The sequence below is a fragment of the Xiphias gladius genome, chromosome 2 (genome assembly GCF_016859285.1).
Source record: "Xiphias gladius isolate SHS-SW01 ecotype Sanya breed wild chromosome 2, ASM1685928v1, whole genome shotgun sequence".
NCBI classification, from domain to species: domain Eukaryota; kingdom Metazoa; phylum Chordata; class Actinopteri; order Istiophoriformes; family Xiphiidae; genus Xiphias; species Xiphias gladius.
Genome location: NC_053401.1, coordinates 16,990,197 through 17,013,604, shown reverse-complemented (window position 1 = coordinate 17,013,604; position 23,408 = coordinate 16,990,197). Strand labels below are relative to the sequence as shown.

The window sequence follows — 23,408 nt, the reverse complement described above, 5'->3', positions numbered from 1 at the left end:
CAAAAAAAGTACGCTCAAAATAGAATACATGTAATTTATTTTCCTCTTTCATTCGAGTAAATACATACGGTTTCTCCACATGTCATGTTACATGGCGGCACAAAATTCATTAAGAAGCATTCCTTATTTTTGTACATAAAACTGTAGTACAGTGGTGACGATAAAGACATCCGGCCTCTAGGTGGGGCAAGAGCGAAAAATGTTGGCAAATGTTCTTGTCTGTCGCGCTTCGTTTTGTTGTTGAGCTGCTAACTCTGGCACGTACAGCGAGGAACTACATCAAATATAAGGTTAAACGTTTTATGTGACGCTCACTTATGTTTAGTTAATGTCCGCATATTTCTAACACCGGTAGGTTTAAAACAAGCTAAACTATTACGTGGGTTTTTTTTTTAGTTATTCGTTTATAACAGATGAAAGCTTAGTAGCTACGTTAGCATCACCTACGTTAGCTAATGGTTAGCCAGTCACTAAAAGACATTCCCTGACCTGCTTGGTATTTAGCTAGCTTACTTAGTAAATATGTAGTTGCATTTAATGAGTGAACTACCGAGTTACAAAATGTGAAGTGAACCTCACCTGCTGCTGAGTTTCAAGCTCAATTTCTTTCCAGATTTTGCAGAATGAAATGACGCTCCTGAAGCGTTTAGGTTAAATGAAATTAACTGTGTGTGTGTCTTTGTAGGTAACGGGCACTGACGGGCAGCAATGTCGCTGTATGATGATCTCGGTGTGGCAGCCAGCGACACCAAGACCGAAGGCTGGTCCAAGAACTTTAAGCTGCTGCAGTCCCAGCTGAAGGTGAAGAAGGCAGCTCTGACCCAGGCCAAGGTAGGCACACAATATATAAGTATTACAGTATAGATATTGGTGAGGATAAGAGAGTGCATGAATAGCTGTGAATGCACTTGATTTTCGTTTCTGCTCTGTAGTGACATTAAAAAGTATTCAGCATGCCACACAACGCAAATCTTTACATATTCAAGGACTTTGTTTTTGTGTGTAGACCCAGCGGATGAAGCAGACCACTGTCTTGGCTCCTGTCATTGATCTAAAGAGAGGAGGCTCCAGTGATGAGCGACAAATCACAGACACTCCTCCACATGCTGCTGCTGGACTCAAGGTCAGTATTAACCAATGAACCTGGTCATGAGAGTCTAAGCAATTCTGGTGCTGTTTATAAAATAAGATTCTGTCAAGCGGCTTGATGATTTTCTTTTGATTTGATTCCGCTAGATCTTTGCCAAAGATTCAGAATGAAAATGTTACTGAGTGTAATGTTAATAATATAATACAGAGCATTGTGTGGGTGGTGAGAATGCAGCTGCACAAAGACTTTACATTTTCTCTGCTAAAATAAATGTAAATATCCACATCAAAATAACTTTTTGATATGATTAGAGCATCCTTTGTGTGTTTGTGCTTTCTTCAGGACTCAGTGCCCAGTGGCTTCTCCTCTGGCGATGTACTGATCCCGTTGGCAGATGAGTATGACCCAATGTTCCCTAATGACTATGAGAAGGTGGTGAAGCGACACCGGGAAGAACGACAGCGGCAGAGGGAGCAGGAGCGGCAGAAGGAAATTGAGGAGAGAGAAAAGTACTGCCATGCTTGTTTAACTTGCTCAAACAGTGATAAAAACAGTAGCAGGGATAAAACGTGAAAGAATATAATGTAAGAGGCAAAAGAGACAAAGTTGTGTAGATTAAATACTAGAATAGATCTACCCTCCCAGTTAAAGAATGATAGAAAATTAATCAGTTGACTCATTGTCTTTTCGTACTTGTTGCTATTTTGGATCCTTGGGTATTTTAATGCATCTGTAACCCAGAAAATAGTACTAAAGAAACACAAGATTCCTGTTTGAATCTGAAACTTGGCGTGTTGCAGGAAAAGGAAAGACAGACATGACAGTGGGGCTCCAAGTGGTTTTTCTCGTTTCCCGGCAACAGAGGACGACTCAGATGAGGAGGAGGAATATGAGAAAGAGCGGAGGAAACGAAGTGAGTACTTCCCACTGCTTGTTTAAGTTGTTATTAGTATTATTACAGAGGGAATACTAATAATAGTGAATATGAGTGAATGTAATTGGGATGGTTTGACCCTGATTACCAAATAAAACAAGCTTAAGTCAATACAGATCATAAAAAAATTGATCTGAATTCGAACAACAATATAAACTGATGCTATGGTCTGAAGGCTGACCTTTTCAAGATTATTTAGTCATTTTGCATCATCTTATTTGAAACCAAAGAGTCTTCACTTTTAAGAACTGGAAAATTTTTAGGTATTTCCCCTCAAACACAGGCTGTTTATTCATTTCTCAAATATGTTATAAGAGGTTACTCTGTTTTTATTACCTCTGAATTGTCATTTTGGTCAGGGTGCACTGTGACCATTTAGAGGTTAGATGGCTCAACTGCATGAGCTTGATATTCACAGGGATCTAAAGAGGAAACAAAACTATGCTGACACTATAGCATCACTGACAATACCATTGATTATCCACCGATATATATCACAGTCATGTTTCAACCAAAACAAAAACTAAATTTCCCCTGTCTTTTCTCTCTGTTTCTCTGTCTCTATCTCTCAGGTATGGGTGGAGCAGCCATTGCTCCTCCTTCATCACTTGTGGACAGAGATGGTAGGTGTGATGATCCAGCCGGTGAAACTGTATTTTGTCCATTGTAAACATCAACAGAATGAATACAGTATAAGCAACAGAACCCCTGGCTTAGTAATAGTAAACCCCAGAATAAATAAACAAACAGCAGGAATCAGCGGGCATAAATTATGTTAGGATTTGGTCAGATGGTGGAAAGTTAGTCTTATGTACCTGACCCCTGAAATGTTATCTGGCATACTACTCACAGAGTATCTGTTTTGTGACACATGAAACCTGAATCCCTGTATTAGTACAATGACCTCAGTGTTTTTTTTTTTAACCATCTGGATCACTGGGGTGAAATGACAATGACCATTAAAAGTACTGTTTGTTTGGACAGTTTGGCCAGCAGAGGGCAGCATTGTCCACATCCTTAGGATTTTAGGTATCTGACACTGTGTCAATCCCAGTAGAAAAGGACAAGGGCAAAAAAAAAGTTCATTTTCAGATTTTTCTCCATGCTGGTGTGACTTAGTTAAACTATGAAACTGAACAGAAATACCTACGTAATAATTTCTTTTTTGACTTATTTACTCATATATAAGAGTCATCCATTTAAAGACCCACATCTTAGTGCAGCAATACATGTCAATAGTGGTTGTGTTTTTCTGTGTGGACAGGCTCCTCGTCATACTCCTATGAGGATGAAGGTCGTCTTGCCAGAGGTTCGAAGGCCGCCATCCCTCCACCCATGTATGAGGACTCAGACAGGCCACGTTCGCCGCCTGGACCAACCAGCTCCTTCTTGGCCAACATGGGGTGGGTGGGAAACACAAACACACATACACACACACATACAACACACGCATGCACACACACACAAAATATACACAAAAGGCAGGCAATTTTCTGTTGGAATGTAAAAGATGACCTGTATAGGCATTATTCATCCAGCTTTTTGCTTATTACGGATTAGCTGATTAATCAGTTAGTCAGTTTTAAAAATCGCTTAATAATTTAAGTAATTTTCCAAGCACAAATGCCAAACATATTCCTAATTCGATCTTTGTTATATGTGATAGTAAATTGAGTATCTTTGGGTTTTAACTGTTGGTCAGACAAAATAAACATATTAAAGTCATATTGGGCTTGAGGAAATTGTGATGGGGTTTTTTAACAATTTTTTGACATTTTAAGAGAAAATATTTAATTCATTAATCAATAAAATAACCTGCACATTGATCAATAATTAAACATTCATTGGCTGCAGAGTTCTGTTATTATAAAGGGATAAATTTAAGCACTGGTTTCACTGCTCACCTGTATGTGTTCAAGCTGTATGTTATTACCTTAGTTGTTTTGACAGAATTCAAAGCTTTACACATTTGCAGTCTACATTAATTAATTTGAATTAACTAATACAATTTTATCAGAATCTGAGATGGTGAATTACAGCGTGGACAAAAAGCTTTAATGTTGTGCTTTTTAAACATTTTTCTCCCCTTTTATTCCCACAGAGGCACGGTGGCCCATAAAATCATGCAGAAGTATGGCTTCAAAGAAGGCCAGGGCCTGGGGAAGCATGAGCAAGGCCTCAGCACAGCACTGTCTGTGGAGAAGACCAGCAAGAGAGGTGGAAAGATCATTATAGGTGACGCTGCAGAAAAACGTAAGGATGCACGTTGTGGGGTTGTTTTTTTACTGTTGATATTCTCCTGTCATCAATAATACTATATATACCACACTCTGTTTTTCTTGGTCCACGTTTCCCTTTGTAAATTTCAAGTCTTGTTTACCTGTCAACCCCATGAAAGGTGACCTTAGCTCCAGTGCATATGTTTGTTTTTTTTTGTCTCATTCTGTCTAAACTATGTTGGCTTTTAGTTGTGACAAATCTGTTTGGTTTCACTCTTGATCTTTTCATGTGTATTTTTGTTCTACACCCATCAGTGACCATTAATATTTCATTTTAGCATCACTTCAATGATTTACTTTGACCTCGTGTGCACAGTTTTGTACTTTTTAATTTTGTGTACACCTGTGTGTGTGTGTGTGTGTGTGTGTGTGTGTGTGTGTGTGTGTGTGTGTGTGTGTGTGTGTGTGTGTGTGTGTGTGTGTGTGTGTGCGCGCGCACGGATGTTGGTGTTACGTGTGTTTGTGTGTGTGACTGAGCAGCAGGGTCCAGCCTGTCAGGTGTTGCTGAAACTTCAGGAGGAGGCTCTGCAGGTTGGCCTCCACTCCATTATTCTCTCTCCCATATGCAGAATGTTTGTCCCACTTATCGTTTATTCTAGAAGTGTGTGTGTGTGTGTGTGTGTGTGTGTGTGTGTGTGTGTGTGTGTGTATATCTTTGTGTGTGTTTGTGTTTGAATGTGTTTTATCCATGTATGTGTCTATCTATTGTCACTCCCAGTAACCACACTGAAAGCAGTGATGCTTTTTGTCTGTTAATAGTGGTTCCCAAACCTTGCAATCCAAGAGGCCTTGTGTATAAAGATATGCCATGGCAATGAGTAGAATAGTTTTGCATGGTTTTCTGTTGGATGTGTGTTAGTAATGTCCACACTTCTTTTTTAATGCTGCAGACTGCACTCATGTTGTAGTTTTGGTTTCATTTTTGTGTAGTTTGAATGTGGTTTTTCATTTACCACATAAAAGGGGTTTTTAGCTGTAAGCTGTAAGTTCCTCATTATTTTCCTTCTCTAATAGCTATGCTTCTGAATCATACTTGCCTGCAAAAAAATTTGAAATCTGCACTTTTCATTTTTTCCTTTAGTTTCTTTTAAAAGAATTGTTTGACATTTTGGGGAATATCACTTTCTGGGGGAGAGTTAGATGAAATGATTGATACCACTCTCATATCTGATAGTTAAATATACGGCAACAGGCAACAGCCCTTTAGCTTAGTTTACCATAGCTTAAAGTATGGGAACAAATCTGAAATAACATTTTAATCAGTGAGTTTTAGGTGCCGGTAGGTGGATTTTGTTACCTTTAGACAGAGCCAGGCTAGCTGTTTCCTCCTGTTTCCAGTCTTTATGGTAAGCTAAGGTAACTAGCTGCTGGCTGTAGCTTCATGATTAAATAGACATGTGAGTGGAATTAATCTTCTCGTTAAACTCTGCTAGAAAGTGACTAAGGGTTATTTTCAAAATGACAAACTTTTGCTTTAAAAATTAGAGTTCACACTTAACTAGTTTTTATGTTTTGCCAAACCTGAGAATAGGTTGTTTATCAGTGGCACCAGCTGTGACCTCATACGTAAGATGTGTTAGTAAACATAACCTGAAGATGAAATGGGTTAACAAGATGTGTATTAATTTGCTAACAGAGAGCCATATCATTCTTTATGCTAGAATGATTTACCTTTTGAAATGCAAACAGTAAACTTTTTCCATTGCTTCTTTCTCAAAGCAGTGATTACTTTTGGCCATTAGATGTCATGGTTGAATTTCAGGCTCATCACTGCTTTTTCTCTCAGGAAAACTGGTGTATGAGCTTTATTATCAGTACTGCATACAGTAGAGAATGAGAGTTTAGACAAGAATGTAGTCGTTCTCAGACATTCTCTTCCTGTTCTCAAATTAGAGTGGAAGCTAGGACACCAGGTACCGCCTCAATGACACCTTGTGCCCCCTGATTACCAGTCTGATGACTGCCAGTGTATCTGTCTTAATGTGTGAGTTTAACCAGACTAGCTGAAAAGTTTAGATTTGCTCAGTACAGTATAAATATCTGTATAAGTATATATGTCAGTGTTCAGTCAGTGACCCTCTGCTGCATGTTTAGGTTTCCAGGAATAGTGACTAACAGTGGAACACATGCACTTGTACCCATTTAGAGTAGTTTCTCAGTAGCATGTATAACACAAAACGGCTTTAAAATATGATGAAAACAGCCAGATGTGACAACTGGAAAATAGATATCATATTGGCTCAGCAAACACAGACCAGTTATTTTTCAACAGCATTTGAGGAAAAGATATTGTTTCATTTATCACGCGTTGAATCAAGCTCCTTGTCTAGAAAAATACAACATGATACAATTTGTTATTACACACCTTCCGTTGCTCCATCCAGCTCACCAGCACCCTGTGCATATTCTTTTGAAGAGGAAAAAAAAACGTCAACCTTGTGTCTGTTTCCATCCAACTAGCGGACTCTTCCAAAAAGACGGAGACAAACCCACTCACAGAGATCCTCAAAAACCCAACCAAAGTGGTTCTGCTAAGAGTATGTCGATGTGTTTGTCTGTGTGTTTTACAAAATATTCCACCAAACAGATCACATGCTGCACATTCAACATTAACACAGAAAATAATACAAAAAATATACAAACCATCATAAACGTGAACTGATTCTGAAATACAGTCAGAAGTCAGATAATTGAGACACTAGAAGACCTTGTAGAAGATAGTGCAGAAATTTTGGTTTATTAAATTAAAAAATGACAAAAAAATTATAAAAATCACATTTCATTTTTATCTTCCTTTGTCCCATGCACGTAAGTCTTATTTATACCTGTTTGGCTCATAGAACATGGTAGGCCGAGGAGAAGTGGATGAAGACCTGGAGGGAGAGACAAAAGAAGAGTGTGAGAAATATGGCAAAGTGGTTAAATGTGTCATTTTTGAGGTGAGAGAAGTAAATCACAGTGCTTGCCTTGATTGAGTTAAAGTGATCAGACAGAACAATCACAAAAACACACTTAACTTTTCAGATCGCAGATGTTCCAGATGATGAAGCTGTCAGGATATTTCTGGAGTTTGAGAGAGTGGAGTCAGCCATCAAAGGTAAGTGTTTTCTTGTTGTCTTGGTGCAAAACCCTTAATACGGCTTCTACAAGTCCTTTGACTTTTTTTTAAAGTCTGATCACATCAGAGGAAATAATTGACACAGGTCTTTTGACACTTAAGACTTATAACTAACATGGCAGCACATTTGTCTCCAGGATGGTCACAACAAAGTGACCTTGCGTCTTGCAAATATCTAGTGTATTCCTTACATTCACTGAGTAATTTTGAAGTTTTAATTGCATCTGAATATGTTAGCAGTTGTTTTGTGGTTTGGAGATCAACTTTTAATGTAATTCCATAACTTTCTTCCTATCATTGTATAACTGCTCCAATAATATGGGTGAAAGTGTGTCCCATTCTAAATGGGTTGGCCCAGATCAGAAACAAGGTGAGACTCAGCTCCCTATGGTGTTACGTCATATGTGGCCTAGCAACCCAGCTGTTTCCCTTCGGCACTGGCAGACCAAAACTTACATCACAGTTCTGAGAAAGCGGGACAGGCACTCAAAGAACTATATGGAGGGCTGAGTCATAAGGAATTATACCGAAGTGTCATACTGTATGGTCTGGTTCTATAGATGATGATGATGAAATATTTTATTTCTCCCTGGAAGGAGCCATTGCATGCCATTCCCCCATATGGTGATCAGAGGTCAGCTGCACATAGTAAAAGGTTGGAGTTGACCTCTGTAATCAGTGTCTTGCTAAAATATCAGGGCACATAAGTGCTTTGAGCTAAATCTTGACATTCTCAAAGTGACAATGCTAATATGCTGATGTTTTGCAGATATATTATTACCTGCTTCAGCATCTTAGTTTGGTGTGTTAGCATGGTAAAATTTGCTAATTAGCACTAAACACAAAGTGCAGCTGTGGCTGAAGGGAATGTTATTAGATTGGCAGGTATTGGTCATAAACCAATTTGTTGAACAAACTGACAATGTGGCCTGATCGTGGCCAGTCAGAGGATCACCAAAGTTATTAGAATTTATCAAATAGTGGACAAGATATTTCACTCAACCCCAAAAATGTCAACCTCATAGTTGGCCCTACAGGAAAAGTCAGGGGATCACCAAAATCAGTAGGATTCTTCCTCTGGGCACCATGAATGTCTGTACAAAATTTCACGACAATTCATTCAGTATTTGTTGCAATATTTCAATCTGGACCAAACTGGTTGACTGACTGATAGTGCCATCAATAGAAACAGGCCACTAGCATGACTAAAAAGCAGTTTCCTTTGGTTCTTCATAAAATTTGAAATTAAATAAAAATTTGGTAACGTTCTTAAAAAATATACTGTTTCCATACACATTCGACTACAATACTATAAATGTATATTGGAAAAGTGTGATGTGTCACAGTTACTCACACTGTTTAATCACTGCAGGATAACACATTTTTGTTTTGTACATCCAGTTTCGGCATACTGGAGTTGATATGCACACACATGAATGAAGGTACCATGACAATGTCCTGACTGATGCGATTGTAAGTGTCCTTCAAGGACAATGGATTACTGAATCGGGACACACAGAAACAATATGTCGTTGTTCATTTCATTGATAAGGTTAACACTGTCAGACAGGACAGAATGAACGCTGTGTATCTCAGTTGTCCTTTTTAAAGGACGGTTACCTTGGTGTCTATAAGAACTCACTCTTAAGAACAGCATAACTGTTTTTTCCTTTTTCCTCAGAATGGCCCAAGAATGAGAGCCAAAGCAAAGTCGTTTTTCTTTTTGGGCACATCATCACTCACACTTAGGGTAAACTGTTGCTGCATCATTTAGTTGCTTTTCAGAACAGTTTATTCCACACATATCAAATAATTTCTTCTTAGAAGAAGAGATATGGGCATGTCCTTGGAGTTTAGGGGGACAAATCCACCATAAAACAATTGAACTGTTAAAACAATCCTGGCTTTGTTTAGTTTGATTTGTTTGTGTTCTGTTTTTGGATAACTGATGTGCCGTTACTTCCACATATTTTCAGCAACTACGGCTATGCTAATAGTGATGAATGAGGTAAAGCTTACGTTTCAACATTTCTGAAGCATAAATAGCAGATGTTTCTTTGTGGAGTTGCCAATTTGGATGATTGTTCAACAATCATTCTGGGACAACTTAATCATAGAGGAGTCACAGAGACCAGCACGACATGTCAATACAGACTAAATGGATTCTGAGAATGTTCTGCAGTGATAGACACACACTATTCTTGGTTATCTTACACTGCTTTGAACACATTCGTGTCAAAGGCCCCAAGCAAGCGATTGTCAAAAAGCATTCTGGGATACTGAGGAGTATCTGAATTGGGATTTTGTAATTTCTGTATTATGGCAGTACTAATCCTGTTGTTGAAAGGTTTATCTATGTACTTGATTACAGTCGGAACTAAACTGTCTCTTTCCTCTGCAGCCGTGGTGGATCTGAATGGACGTTATTTTGGAGGGCGAGTCGTCAAGGCCTGCTTCTATAATCTAGACAAGTTTCGGGTTTTGGATCTTGGCGAACAGGTCTGATGTCTCCCTGGGGAGCTACATAAACACCAACAGACACTATGAACGCACCTCCTCTCCCTAAATTTTACATAAACCTTTTTTTATATTTCCCAAACAGCAGTGAAGTGTCTGAATGTAGTGATGACAAGTCCAACTTGTAGATTATTGCTTGTTTTTTTTTTTTTTTTTTTGTTTTTTTTTTTTTCCTGTGATGAAAATGCCTTATGTCAAGACAAAATAAAGGGTCTAAACTTTGTCAAGTTTACTGTTTACTTTATTTATGAATCGTTATTCCCTGCAGATGTACGTTTTTTTGTTGTTTTTAGGTGAACCTTTTAAACCTGTAATATTAGAGTCAGTATAGCTAATTATTCTCTGAAATTCAATCTAGTCTTGCTGACTGGGCTAAACATGTTTTTCATCTTCAAAATGTGAAATATTTTGTCCTGGTATAAACACTTTGCAGCAAAATCATAAATTAAACTTGAAACTTGCACACATCCTGTTGTGGATCAGCTCGCAATGTCCAAGAAGCCTAGTTTCCCTCTGAATTGTCTGATATCAGGCAGGCTCCACATTAGTGTTAACACATCCCCAGGGCTCAATACTCTTAACATAGCCCTGATGGATTATGGGAGGGGGACTGGGGCGGTGAACCCATCCCCAGCCTCATTCAGAATTTATGTAAGTGCGCCAAAAGGGCCCTGGAGGTTCCAGTGAAAAATGTCAGGAGGCATCCCAGTGGAGCAGGTTTAATTCAGATTAGGGAAACGGGTTGAATAAAGAAACAAATGAGAAGAGACCCTTGAAAGATTTAATTCTATAATTTATTGCACAGCTGTGGGGTCAAAAGTCAAGAGAATATGAGTTAACTGGCAAAAGCTGAAGGATAAAAACAGAAGTTTGACCAGCCGTGGAAAGACTAAAATATTCTGCACAAGTGCTGTTATTAATATGTTTCCCAGGCCTGTATACTAATGTACACATTTGAGTCAGTATAAAGTACCTGGTAAAGTAAAAGTTATCAATAATATTTTCTCAGAACAACAGCAGTGATGTATGTGTGTGTACTATATATGTAGGAACCAGGCATGAGACTAATGTTGAGAGCATGTCATGAACGCGCACAACAGAGCAGAGCGATGCGATTGGTTTGATTTCAGTGGTAAATGACAGTGGGTGTGACATAAGATGAGGTGGAGGGGTCATGATGCTTGTGGCTTAAAGTGGCTGAAGGTCACCATGTCTCTTTTGTAAGAGCAGGTATTGTAGGTTGACCTGGATAAGTTGTGTCCAGTTTCTTCTGATTCTGATTTTATCAACTCCGCCTTGCGAAGAAGATCTTGATAAACATTTCAAGATGATTTGTTGGAAAAAATCTGTGTAAATCGACAGACTATTGAGATTCATCACAAGTAAATGTCGCACTCTGTATTGCTGTATTGTTTTGTATTGTCCAATATAAGTGAGTACTGGTACCTTAATTATAATTAAGTAATGTACTGGTAATCACTATTGACTATAACATGGGTAGAGATTGTTGAAATTTTTTAGTTAAATTACTGAGTGAAAATGGGAATAAATGTCAAGATGGCTTTTCTTGCATCTTAAAAGAATGAGAAAGTTTGCTCCTTGTAGCCACACATACTGTACATAACATTTAGTTTTTTATATATGTATGGCTAAAATAAAAAGATGTTTCAGAAAAAAGAATTGTCTTTCTGCTAATTCCTTCTTTACTGATCTTAAACTGAGATTTGTCCTAACTCAGTTTGATATGTTTTCTATTCTTAACCTTATTTACAAACCACAAACCCTTTTCTTCCAAAAATGAGCAAATGTCATTACAGAGTGAAGACTTAATCAACTGGTTCCCTCACAGATATTTATTATTATTAACTTATAGTCAGGCAGCCCTAGCCTCATTTGGTTTAACATGTATCTTAAGGCAAGACAGTCGTCTTTTCATTCTCATACTTTAAAAAGAAAACGATAAGCCATTATAATAATGTTGTAACAGCTTTAGTTGACACACCACCAGCTTTTTAAAAATGAGAGTGTTAATGTGAGTTGCAAGAAGGTGATAATATTATCCTCTAAAAACCCAGAAACTGCATCCATGCTCCTAAACTTTATCTTTCACTATCAGAACAAACATAAGATAGTTTCACAACCACAGTTTCTCGACCTGAGCACTTTCAGTTCAGGCCATGAGAAGTCTGAATCCTTCAGATGGAAAAGTCATAACCTGTCTGTGTCCAAGTTCAAATTTCTTCTTACTTGAATTGTACTAACAAAAACAACTGCAGTACACAAAGAAGTTTGACACATAAATATCAAAATTATACTGCTGTACTCTAACTATTGTCTCACAGCTGCCCTTTGTTCAGGTGATTAACAGGAATGTGCCTGTCACTCTGCTTAAAAATTACAATAAGTAAAATGGAAATAGGTTTTTGGGAAAAGGTTGGAGAAAGTTCAGAGGGTTTTCAAAGTGCAAGTCCAGACTGAGACAATGAAGGAATTTCAGCACACTGTAAAAAGTTGAAGAACTGCTGTAGTTGTTTACACTGCAACCACAATTCACTGTAAGTCCTCACACTATAGGAAATCTATTACTCCTGTAGACAGAAAAGAATATAAGTCGCTTGTAGTTTAATGTATAAATCTTTACATATATAAGATTTTTTGAAAAAAAGTTACAAAGTAATTCACAGAACAGTCAATTCAAAGCAAAAAATACAAACAGAATGAAGTCTGTAAAGTCAGTAATGAGGATTATAGATGCACTTTAAGTCACTTTAGTAAATAACAGATTGGTTTTATTGTAATTCATTGGATTGTCGGAAATCTTTTATAGTTAGATATTTTATATTGATTTTGAAAAATATTCTAAAGTAATACTGTGATAAGATTGTTTGTGGGTGTGTTTTCATCTCCTCATCTGAACCCTACATTTGCAGCCTAGTGTCGTAGGGTTCAGACTGAAACTGCAAATCAGTGAAACACAGTGTGCAGTTATATTTAGTCTCTGCCCAGATGCTGTAAAGAGCTTACAGAATTTAGTTGTTTTTAATGTAATATAAAAAATAATAACATAAATAGTATAAATTAACCAGCTGAGATTTCTGGAGTTTTAAGATCCACACCTTTTAAATCCTTTCTGGAAAAGTGGTGTATATTTAATTTTACAGCATTTCCTAAACCCTCTCCAGGTCCCTCAGCTGTCGGTCAAACACTGGACTATATTTGGTAACGAATGCTGATCTTATTTTAAGTTAATTTATTAAGGGAATCTGGTTCTCCTTCAACATTTCCCTGTAAAAGTCTTTAGTATACTTAAATGAGAACATTTTTAGTAAGTTCGGGCTTTTTTAAAAACCATATCACTACATGTATAATTACATCCCTTATGACTCAATGGTACAGCCCAGTATGAGGAAACAGAGTGAGGTTTCCTATCAGACGCAGACTGAAGCAACTACAGCTGAGCTGTCTGTTGCAGCAGCACGTAGACACGGAGAAAGTGGAGTCAAATTTCGCTTCAGCTCAACATGCACGGATATGAAGAAAAACAATTCTGGATTAAACATTGAATTGCCTTTTTTGGAATTACAATTTCGTAACAGACAAATAGTTATTTCAGACTATACCACTCAACTGCAGCGAACAGTTTAATCATAGGTAATATTATCCTAAAAAAGCAGTTAAATTCATCAACAATGATATTACACAACCGCCACTTCTATTCAACTGCTAATAACTGAAGACATTAAACAAGCCTTTATTGATCTCCTAAGTACAAGAAATAGTCTAAAGTTGCAAGAAACAACAGATAAAGAAACTACTCCAAATAATAAATACAGCACAATAAGAAGTTATGGAATTTACATTCATAAGCTGTATACATTATGTACAATACTTCCAATACTTCCGTCTTTGATGACTTCATGAAAGTCATCAAATGACTGCAGCTACCCTTGCAACTCTTTATAAAACAATAAAAACAAACAACCAATGGCCTAAGAAATTTTGGAAATATTAAAATATATAGAGAGCAATCATTAATCTATAGAATACTGATTACTGCAGCTGCTGTAATAGAAATGTACTAAACACAACAAAGCAACTAATTTAAATAGGGACCATTGCCTATGTTTAAGAACTACTGCACTAAATACCTATATTATTTATTATAGAGTATAAGTGAAATTATCATCCTGATAAATAGAATTTGCCACAAAGAGGCGCTGTGGCTGCCTTTCTGTCTCTGTGTGTGTGGATAGTGTACTTTACGTGTGGATGTGTGTGCGCGCGCGTGTGTATTTCGTCACTGCAGTCACGTTGTTTCCCGGCCGGGCGGGGTTAAATAGCGGATGTGTGAGACAGACCGGCAGAAAAACCCGGCTGAACGTGCTTTGTGAACGCTTGAGACAGACCTGTTCATTGCACCTGAACAGACGAGGCTCCCGCTCAAACAGCTACCGGCTCTTTTTAGCCCTTTCACCGCGGGATATAAGTGACTCGGTTCCCGTGCACTGTGCGGTTCTTCAGTCCCTAAGGAATGCCCAGAGAGCTGACCCAGAACAGGATCCAAAAGATCTGGGTTCCCACCAAGGATGACAAGCCGGCACCGCGGAGAGGTACCTACTATATTTCTTTTATTTCTTATAGTTTTCTTGTGTGTTGTTTTTAAATGGGCTTACAGTATCGATAATTTTACACTGCAGTGGGTCCTTTTATCGCTTATGCCTAAGTGACGAAGTATGTCTTTGATGCTTAGTGTAACTGTTTAAGCTAGCATCACTAGGCTACTCCTATTCCCGTAATACACCTATAAAGGAACCAATTCCTTGTTTCTGTGGAACTATACGGCGATTTTAAATAGACATTTTCACTCCAGTTTTCTTCTACAATATTTCCGCTATGAACCGTAGTTTTGCACGCGCTGCACCTCACAGCCCTCCAAGTGGAGCATGGTGAAGCTCCGGTCGCCAGGGTTACTACAGTGCCCCGCTGTGTGTGTGTGTGTGTGTGTGTGAGTGAGTGTGTGAGTGAGTGAGTGTGTGAGTGAGTGAGTGAGTGAGTGTGTGAGTGAGTGAGTGAGTGAGTGTGTGAGTGAGATGGTGAAGCTTTTGAAGTGGCACAGTTTTCTGATTGGCCGGCTGGCAGCGCTTGTGCATGGTGCGACCCTGCTGCCGCTATCTTCTTTTCTGGCTTTATACCAGAGAGACCATAGGCAAGAGATCATTGACGCAGGATGTGCGCTCGGAAAACAAGGATTTTAGTAGTTAGTGTAGCAACTTATAATGACTTTAATGCCACTGAGCAGCTTTTTCCTTTATTTTTGCTTTTGGAGAATTTATATGGCTGCTGGTAATGTGTCAAATATCTGCGAATTTAAACCAAGAAAAGTAAAATGAAGCAGCGGCAGCTTTTCTCTTAACTCCATCCCTGTTCGACCTGCTGCCTCAAATTTCATCTCAAATTGGGGTGAATGGCTTTCCAAACATTTTTAGATCAAAATAGTACAGCAGAAAAAATGTTACTCCTGTTGTCTTTGTTTTTTTAAATGTTACAACTAAAGACGATTTCTAAAAAATAATGATGATAATAATAATAATATGCATTAGAAATATTAGAGCAACTAAATGAGAATATGTAAGAGGAAGAAGGGATTTCTTTTTTTATGATAATAAAGATTTTTATTCAGCAAGACTAGCAGCACATTAGATTCACATTGGTCACTCCATCCTCTGCTGCTGCTCATTGATTATCGATGGGATAAAGTGGTTTACAGATCAAGAGAAATGGGGAAAAAGCACACTGTGCTGGAGGACTAGCTTCTCCCTCACATGTGCCTTACAAAGAGCTTTGATTTGATGAAAGTAAACAAACTTTGTGAAAATGTATCCTTTGTCCTTTTTCCATAATGAGGAGAGTTGAAAGAAAGCTATGAGTTACAGCTGTTAAAAGTACAGTGGTAGGATGTGGTACATGTGAGAAAGAGATAGATGAGAGCAGAACAAAGAGGTTGGGGAATGATGAACCAGATGTCTGAGCATCGACTTAGAGTTTGATCCTTTTTTCCGTGTAAGCAACGTGGCTCTTGTGTTATGGAAACAAGATTAACAGTGCAGGGAGGAAGTTTTAAATTAGAGCTCTTAGTTAGTTATCAGGTGATGAGTGATCACCACTGCTGCTTATAACTGCACTGATGGAGAGGAGAAGTTACCTTTACATCTGGTCCAAAAGAAGAAAAATCAAAGCAGAGTTTTCTTTCAATAGTTAGTATTTACTGCTTCAGTCAAACAACTTTATTTCACAATTTCAGTGACCCACAGTATACAATATATATATACTAACAATATATGTTAGTGGTTTTGACAAATAAAATTAAGGCAGGTTTCAGCTCTGAGTGGCCAGTTGTTATTAGTCCTGGATCTCAGGCTGCTGGTGGAGTCATTTCAGGTTGCAGAGCACAAGATGTTAATTCAAGATGTTGATTTTGTCCTTGCTCCTTCACTGTGTTCAAAATTAAATGCCTTATTAATTAAGATATTCACTTTTTTGTAGTTTTGTAAACAGGCACAGTTGTCATGATATACTGTATTCCCCCAACCATCCCTCTCTACAGCAGCTGGCGCACCCCACTTTGCCAACCCCCCCACTGTCATTGTGATGGTGGGCCTGCCAGCTCGAGGCAAGACGTACATGTCCAGGAAACTCACCCGCTACCTCAACTGGATAGGCATGCCCACAAAAGGTACACAACACATACACACACACTTATATTCTATACAATTTGTTCAGTAGCTAATCAATTTACATAATGATACTCTATTCCTTGAAGTGTTTTTCCTGGAAGCATCAACTTGTGTTTCTATCTGCAGGACATCGTGTTCACACTTGTTTCTCTCTTCCTGTGTGCGTGTGTGTGTCGTAGTCTTCAACGTGGGAGAGTATCGCAGGGAGGCAGTCAAGAACTACAGCTCCTATGACTTCTTCAAGCCTGATAATGAGTGTGCCGTAAAAATCAGGCAGTAAGTCCCACACACATACACACACAATTAGTGTAGCAATATTTTTGAATGGTAAGAAAGAAAATTATTTTTCCACCACCTTTGTTCGTCAGGCAGTGTGCCTTAGCAGCCTTGAGGGATGTCAAGTCCTATTTGAAGGACGAGGGAGGCCAAGTAGCGGTGAGTTTTTTCTAAAACTACTCATGTTGTAACACGATGGAACACAATTGAACCATTCCTCTGAAAACCCACAGTCTTACAAAGCCCTGTCATATTTTTTTAGGTCTTCGATGCCACGAACACAACAAGAGAAAGGCGAGACATGATCCTCAAGTTTGGCATTGAGAATGGTTTCAAGGTACGTTTTGCTATGGCGACTTGAGGAGTCAAGGTATGACATCATTGCCAGTACAGTGACTTTTAACAACTTTCTCTTTTTTTGCCCAGATCTTTTTCATTGAGTCTGTGTGCGACGATCCCAGCGTCATTGCGTCGAACATCATGGTGAGTCACAAACATCCTTTTGCTGTGTTAAATGACTTAAAATGTTTATATTTCTCTGGCATTAGGCGTGTTATTTTCCATCTGATAGTCCTCTTCCCTGTGCAGGAAGTGAAGGTGTCATGTCCAGACTACCGGGACTGCAACAAGACAGATGCCATGCTGGATTTCCAGAGGAGAATTGAATGCTACAAAACCAGCTACCAAACTCTGGACCCTGACCAGCATGACAGGTAAATCATCAGCACTGGTTTATCAGGACATCTGCAATGTCCCATACAAACTGTTATATTAATCGCTAATTCCATCCTGTCTTCCGCTTTCCTTCAGGGATCTCTCCTTTATCAAGGTTATTGACGTAGGTCGGCGGTTCCTTGTCAATCGGATCCAGGATCACATCCAGAGTAAGATCGTCTACTACCTGATGAACATCCATGTCCAGCCCCGAACCATCTACCTGTGTCGGCATGGAGAGAGCACTGACAACCTGGAGGGACGGCTCGGCGGTGACTCTGGCCTCTCGCCACGGGGCAGACAGGTACAAACAAACCTCACATCGAATAACCACAGACAGAAGTATGGAATAGATGATGAAAGTCCACGGTTGACAAGATCACAAGAGTTTAAACATCATAATTGATAATCTTACGGCGTTAAATACTATTCCCTCCATGCTGTAGTTTTCAGCTGCCCTGGCTCGGTATGTGGACGAGCAGCAGCTGAAGGATCTGAAGGTTTGGACCAGCCAGCTGTGTCGCAGCATCCAGACCGCCGAACACCTGGGAGTCCCGTACGAACAGTGGAAGGCTCTTAATGAGATTGATGCTGTGAGTGTAACTCTAACACACTATTAAACCACACCAAAAAACTCTGTTTGTTAAAAAACGTAAATATAAGTTTGTGTTCTTTTTAGGGAATGTGTGAGGAGATGACGTACGATGAGGTGAAGGAGAAATTTCCAGAGGAGTTTGCTTTGAGAGATGAAGATAAATTTTACTACCGCTATCCTGCTGGAGAGGTACAGACACAGTCTACACCCACCATACACCTTCATATTCCCAGCATACATAACATTTAGTTCAATTTAGGGCCTCTGCTGTGGTTTAAATATTAGCAAAAGGCGAATAATCATCATGCCAATAACTAGAGAAAAAAATCCAGATCCAAATTTTATTTATAAGAATTCAACCCAACTTCTGAGCTATTTGATATATCTACGATCAAATTCTCAAACAATAAAAAGTCCACCTTCCTGACTGCAGTCCTACCAGGACCTGGTCCAGCGAGTGGAGCCAGTAATCATGGAGCTGGAGAGGCAAGAGAATGTCCTGGTTATTTGCCATCAGGCCGTCATGCGCTGCTTGCTGGCCTACTTCCTGGATAAGAGCGCAGGTGGGTACTACAACTCCCAAAAGCCCTCTGGTTTAGTTTCAAAATCTAAATGATGAGTTACAATACTCTCAATCTGCTGCATCTTTATTCATATCTATGTTTTCCTACAATTCATTGTTCCAGATGAGATGCCCTACCTGAAGTGTCCCCTCCACACGGTGCTGAAGCTCACGCCGGTCGCCTATGGGTGCAAAGTGGAGTCCATTTCTTTGAATGTGGAGGCAGTGAACACCCACAGAGACAGGCCGGAGGTAATGATTTCTGCTTGTGACCTCACATACTGTATAACTTTTGTGGTTGACAAAATACCTAATTTCAGTTAATTACAACAAGGAATGTTGCAAAGCACTGGCTACATCTTGGGCCACTGTTATGTTCTTGTTGATAGATACCTATTTGGTATTTTGTGAGTTTTACATGAATCCACCCTGAGAGAGTTTGCTCTCTCATTTTTAAAATAATACAATGCCAACAATACTTTCATACACCACTTGATTTCTGACTGTTAATTTCTTATGTGGAACATTTTTTTTTACCCCTGCAGGAGGTGAAGAGGGGTCCTGGCACCTTGATCAGGAGGAACAGTGTGACTCCCCTAACCAGCCCTGAGTCAAACATCAAGAAACCTCGTATCGATGACCTGGACGAGGCACCAATCCAGGAGCTGCCTCCATCTGTTGCCTCATTGGCCCTCTGCAGCCCCTCACACCTCCCTCTTGCCCTGGCTGGACAGGTGGGTTCATCAAGAACACACTTTCAAGCACTATATATTTAGAGTTACTAGGATTTAAGCAAAATTGGTTTCTTAAGGCCAGGACCAAGTTATTTAAACTCATTTCAGGAGAAGCTGATGTTTTAATGCATAAATGTAATGGTAAATTCGGCGTGACGTATGGGTTTCCAGAGTATTGTCTTTATATCAGGATGGAAAACTCTCTGAACAGCATATAGGACAATATGAGACAAGCATAGAATAGAAACATTTTCTCCTTTTGTTTCCTTTCTGACAGTCTCTGCATGAATGTTCACTCACTTGTGTCCCATCCTCTTTTCCTCTGCTGCCTTCTCACCCTCTACACTTTACAGCACTGGCTGGGCAAAGTTTGCCTGTAAGTACTCACTCAGTTCAGTATCTCTGGCGGTCACTCTCTGTCTATCTCATCGGTCCACTCTCTTCCTGTTGTTGTATCTTTATTTACATTGTGTTCAGTGTTGACATTTCTTTTCCCCGGCTTCCATATTATGTAACTGAGGTTTGTTTATGCCACACTTAAATCTCCTCTGTAAATCTAATTAAGAATAATTGAGTATATTGCACCTTTTATTAGTCACATTTTTATACACTTTGTTCTAGCTATTAATAAATGCAACATATTTCAGTAAAATGACATTTTGTCCCAAGATAGTATGTTCTTATTAACAACAGTTTTACAGTAAGTCTTAACCTTTCCAGACTTGACTCATGAGAAATGATTATCTTATACTGAGGAACAACACAACTATTTCTTGGCAGTGAGGGGAAAGAGAAAACTCTTACACCCTGAATTTATTCACAGGGAACTCACTTCCCAGTTTACATTCCTGTGATTCTGGCATCACCACAATCTGCTTTTTACTATACTACGCAGATTCATGCTGATTCATGCTGACTGTCCTGTTTCTGTCCCTGTGTTTGGTTTATTTTTGGCCTGTCTTGTGCTGCTTAAAGACGAACCATCCTCCAGTACCTGAAAGTAGTTTTGCTCTTAGTCTTCCAGAGGTAAACACACTCTAGTGGCTTTGCAGTTACTTCATAGTTCTGCCAGCAGCCAGAATTTAACACAAATAATTTAAGATAAATATCTGCCAAGCAGACTAAACCAGGTTGCTGTAACACAGTAAAGTCTCTACTCTTAAACAGCGTGAGCTGTTGAAGAGCTGACTCCTCTAAGTTAACCAGACCTAACTAAATAACTAGCCAGCAGACTCTTTTGCCAAAGACACAAATGTAACAAGCTAGAGCTGACTTTCACTATATGCACTTATTTTCTGCTAATCAAGTGTTAACAAAAACTAAACTAAAAGGATCAGTTATATGATCATTTTTGAGAAGTTTTAAAAGAGTAGCTGTTAACTGCTACCAAAGTGGCCAACGAAATGTGAGTTGGGTCTTCAGTGAAAGCCCCCTGTAGAAACTATATCAGACATTACTTTACTCATAATTAGATCCTCATTTTGGTTCTTTTGGGAGTTAATTTAATATCATACTTATGTTTTATTCACTGGGCTATTTCTTGTAAGAATCACATCAGCTGCTACCAACACTCTCAACTGTAGCCAACCAAACAGTTCAAGTACGTAGTTAAATGAATACCCATAGTCATTAAACTTAATTGACTTGATGTGGGGAACTAGCACAGAAATGCTCTGTGCTAGTTCTGCTGTCACAGTGGAAAAGTGTGGATAGCGCTGCTAGTTGTGTGAGGATCTTGTCAGCTTCATTCATAATCACCTGAGGATTAATGTGGTGCAGGCACACATAGTCAGCCACTGCAACCTGTTCACACACTCATGAACTCAGTGCTTGTTTTCATGCTCTCTAAAAATATCATAGAGAGGATCATGGCCTGAGAAAACACAGGTGATGTAACTTGGTGGTGGTTTTGGGATTACGTTACATGAGAGAGTACCATTTGGCCATTGGAAATTTACACAAGAGCACAGCCTTTTGCGTTTTTAGCTAAACTCCTAGTAGCCATATGAGTTGTATTGCATAGTTAATCAATACAGAATACATCTCAAGACTGAATGTTGTTGGGGCATTTTTTTGTGTTCGCAGAAGCTGAGGAGGAGCTCATCTGGCCGGCATGATGTCCTGCAGCCCTGCCAATGAAATTGCACAGATGTGTCACGAGGCTCAGGAGGCCAGAAAGTAGACCGCTGACAAAAACGAAAATAACATGAAACAACAAGGAAAAGTAAAATTGAAATTGTTTTTTAAAAAACAAAATTTCTAAGTTTGTAAAATGTCAACGATCAACTGGGTACATGTATCGTTTTGTCAGTCAAAGACACAATTTACTGTACCTTTTTTTTATGGTTCAAAAAGGACCATGGTTAATTAATTGCTATCCTATCAGATATTTATGTTCAAAGAGATGTTATTTCAAACCAAGAATCTTTAAATTCTCTGTTTCTTGCCAATTGTCAAACATTTTCTTTCTCTCTGATACTGATGAGTCTGTTTTCTGGAAAACTTTTAGAAACTTGTGTGTGTATGTTATTCTACTATGAAGTAGGAAAACGGTGACTCATTTAAATCAACAGTGTTGCATCTCACAGCTCAGATGGCTCTCTGGGAAACCAGTTTCTTCTGGTTAATTATGTGGAGAGACCAAAGATCTAACCCTCACGCCAAGATAAAACTTTCAGCTCATCCTTCTTTTTCAACCAGGTATTCATGGTTGTATTGTAAATTAACAGAAGGATATAGTATTTAGTTTACATTGTAAACTTTTTGGCACTTCTTTGGAAGCACTAGCGTTTTTCATGTACTTGTTTTTGTAAAATGTGGCAGAGCGTCATGATCTAATTGACTCCTTTTGTATGCTTACACGCTACAAAATAAGTTATCATTTTGCACAGTGAGGATACATTTTTACTTTTGTTTGGTTTATATGTGACTGTGTGTTTTTCACAGTAATGGAGGTGATTTTTGCCGTAGAGTGCCTGTAGTGCTTGTTTTGCAAGCCTAACGCCGCTTCTCTTCCTATTTCTCTGGGCTTAATTGCTTGAGGAGAGGCGCCACATTTCAATTAATAATTCTACTTATCATTTCAGTGTTTTATTTTTCACAGTTTAAATATTTATTTTTTATTGTGTGTAGTTTCAACACTACAGTACATGTCAATCATTTAACAAAGTACTATCCACTGATGGGGAACTATATTTTCCTTGATTTCCCTTTGCTGTCATTGTCTGCTACGCACAAATATAAGCACCTATATTTTGTTATAACAATGCGTGCTGTTAATAATATCCTTGAAAATGTTAGCGTACATACAGTGTAACTGGAGATATTTGGGAGATGACTTACAAGTGAAAAAAAGTGTGCGCGTAACTGATTTTGTACTCATGTTTTGGGATTGAATGGAAAGCAGGATATCTGGAGAAAGTTGCTGCTTACCTCTCTCAGTAAAACTGTAAACATGTTTGCTTGAGATACTTGAAATTTGTTTTTTGTAAAAACTTTGATCATATTCTTTATTTATTTTTATGTAGTTTTCAATGACTGCTTGGAGCGTGAGGCACCTTATTTTAATCTGAGGACTACGCATGAAAGGACAGTATGTTGTACAGTTGATTTTGCATCTGCTGGACCAATAAATGTACTCCGGGAAAATACACAGTGCTTGTTGTTTGCTAAGTGTCATCGGCCCAAATGCAACATTAATATTCCGTCTACCATTTTGTGTTTCCATCTATGGAGATAATCTGCTGAGTACACAGTATGTTCTGTCTCTCCTGACTTCACTGTCTCACCCCTTCATAAGATTCATTAGTCAAACACTGTGTCGTATGCTGCTTATCAGGACAATCGTGACTGGGT

General features: G+C 38.8%; 2 protein-coding genes across 8 annotated transcripts; both read left to right on the top strand.

Moving 5' to 3' along the window:
• The first annotated feature begins 197 nt into the window (after window positions 1–197).
• Window positions 198–11,525, top strand: rbm17 (RNA binding motif protein 17). 3 transcript variants are annotated; one of them, XM_040149150.1, is made up of 13 exons: window positions 198–290; window positions 686–831; window positions 1,007–1,123; window positions 1,433–1,599; window positions 1,891–2,003; window positions 2,597–2,647; window positions 3,289–3,427; window positions 4,126–4,277; window positions 4,784–4,834; window positions 6,764–6,840; window positions 7,144–7,242; window positions 7,328–7,400; window positions 9,823–11,524. In XM_040149150.1, the coding sequence occupies exons 2-13, from the start codon at window positions 709–711 to the stop codon at window positions 9,924–9,926; spliced, it is 1,266 nt and encodes a 421-aa protein (XP_040005084.1). In that variant the 5' UTR covers window positions 198–290; window positions 686–708; the 3' UTR covers window positions 9,927–11,524. The 3 variants fall into 3 exon arrangements, with proteins under 3 accessions (XP_040005084.1, XP_040005103.1, XP_040005093.1); XM_040149159.1 differs by having other exon boundaries at window positions 278–351; XM_040149169.1 differs by lacking the exon at window positions 4,784–4,834 and having other exon boundaries at window positions 9,823–11,525.
• A 2,788-nt stretch (window positions 11,526–14,313) lies between these two features.
• Window positions 14,314–23,203, top strand: pfkfb3 (6-phosphofructo-2-kinase/fructose-2,6-biphosphatase 3). 5 transcript variants are annotated; one of them, XM_040147703.1, is made up of 15 exons: window positions 14,314–14,548; window positions 16,546–16,671; window positions 16,852–16,948; window positions 17,041–17,107; window positions 17,211–17,285; window positions 17,375–17,431; window positions 17,537–17,661; window positions 17,759–17,966; window positions 18,109–18,255; window positions 18,342–18,446; window positions 18,691–18,820; window positions 18,944–19,071; window positions 19,365–19,553; window positions 19,831–19,929; window positions 21,639–23,203. In XM_040147703.1, the coding sequence occupies exons 1-15, from the start codon at window positions 14,470–14,472 to the stop codon at window positions 21,690–21,692; spliced, it is 1,686 nt and encodes a 561-aa protein (XP_040003637.1). In that variant the 5' UTR covers window positions 14,314–14,469; the 3' UTR covers window positions 21,693–23,203. The 5 variants fall into 5 exon arrangements, with proteins under 5 accessions (XP_040003637.1, XP_040003654.1, XP_040003628.1 ...); XM_040147720.1 differs by having other exon boundaries at window positions 16,543–16,671; window positions 19,907–19,929; XM_040147694.1 differs by having other exon boundaries at window positions 16,543–16,671.
• Window positions 23,204–23,408: the final 205 nt, after the last annotated feature.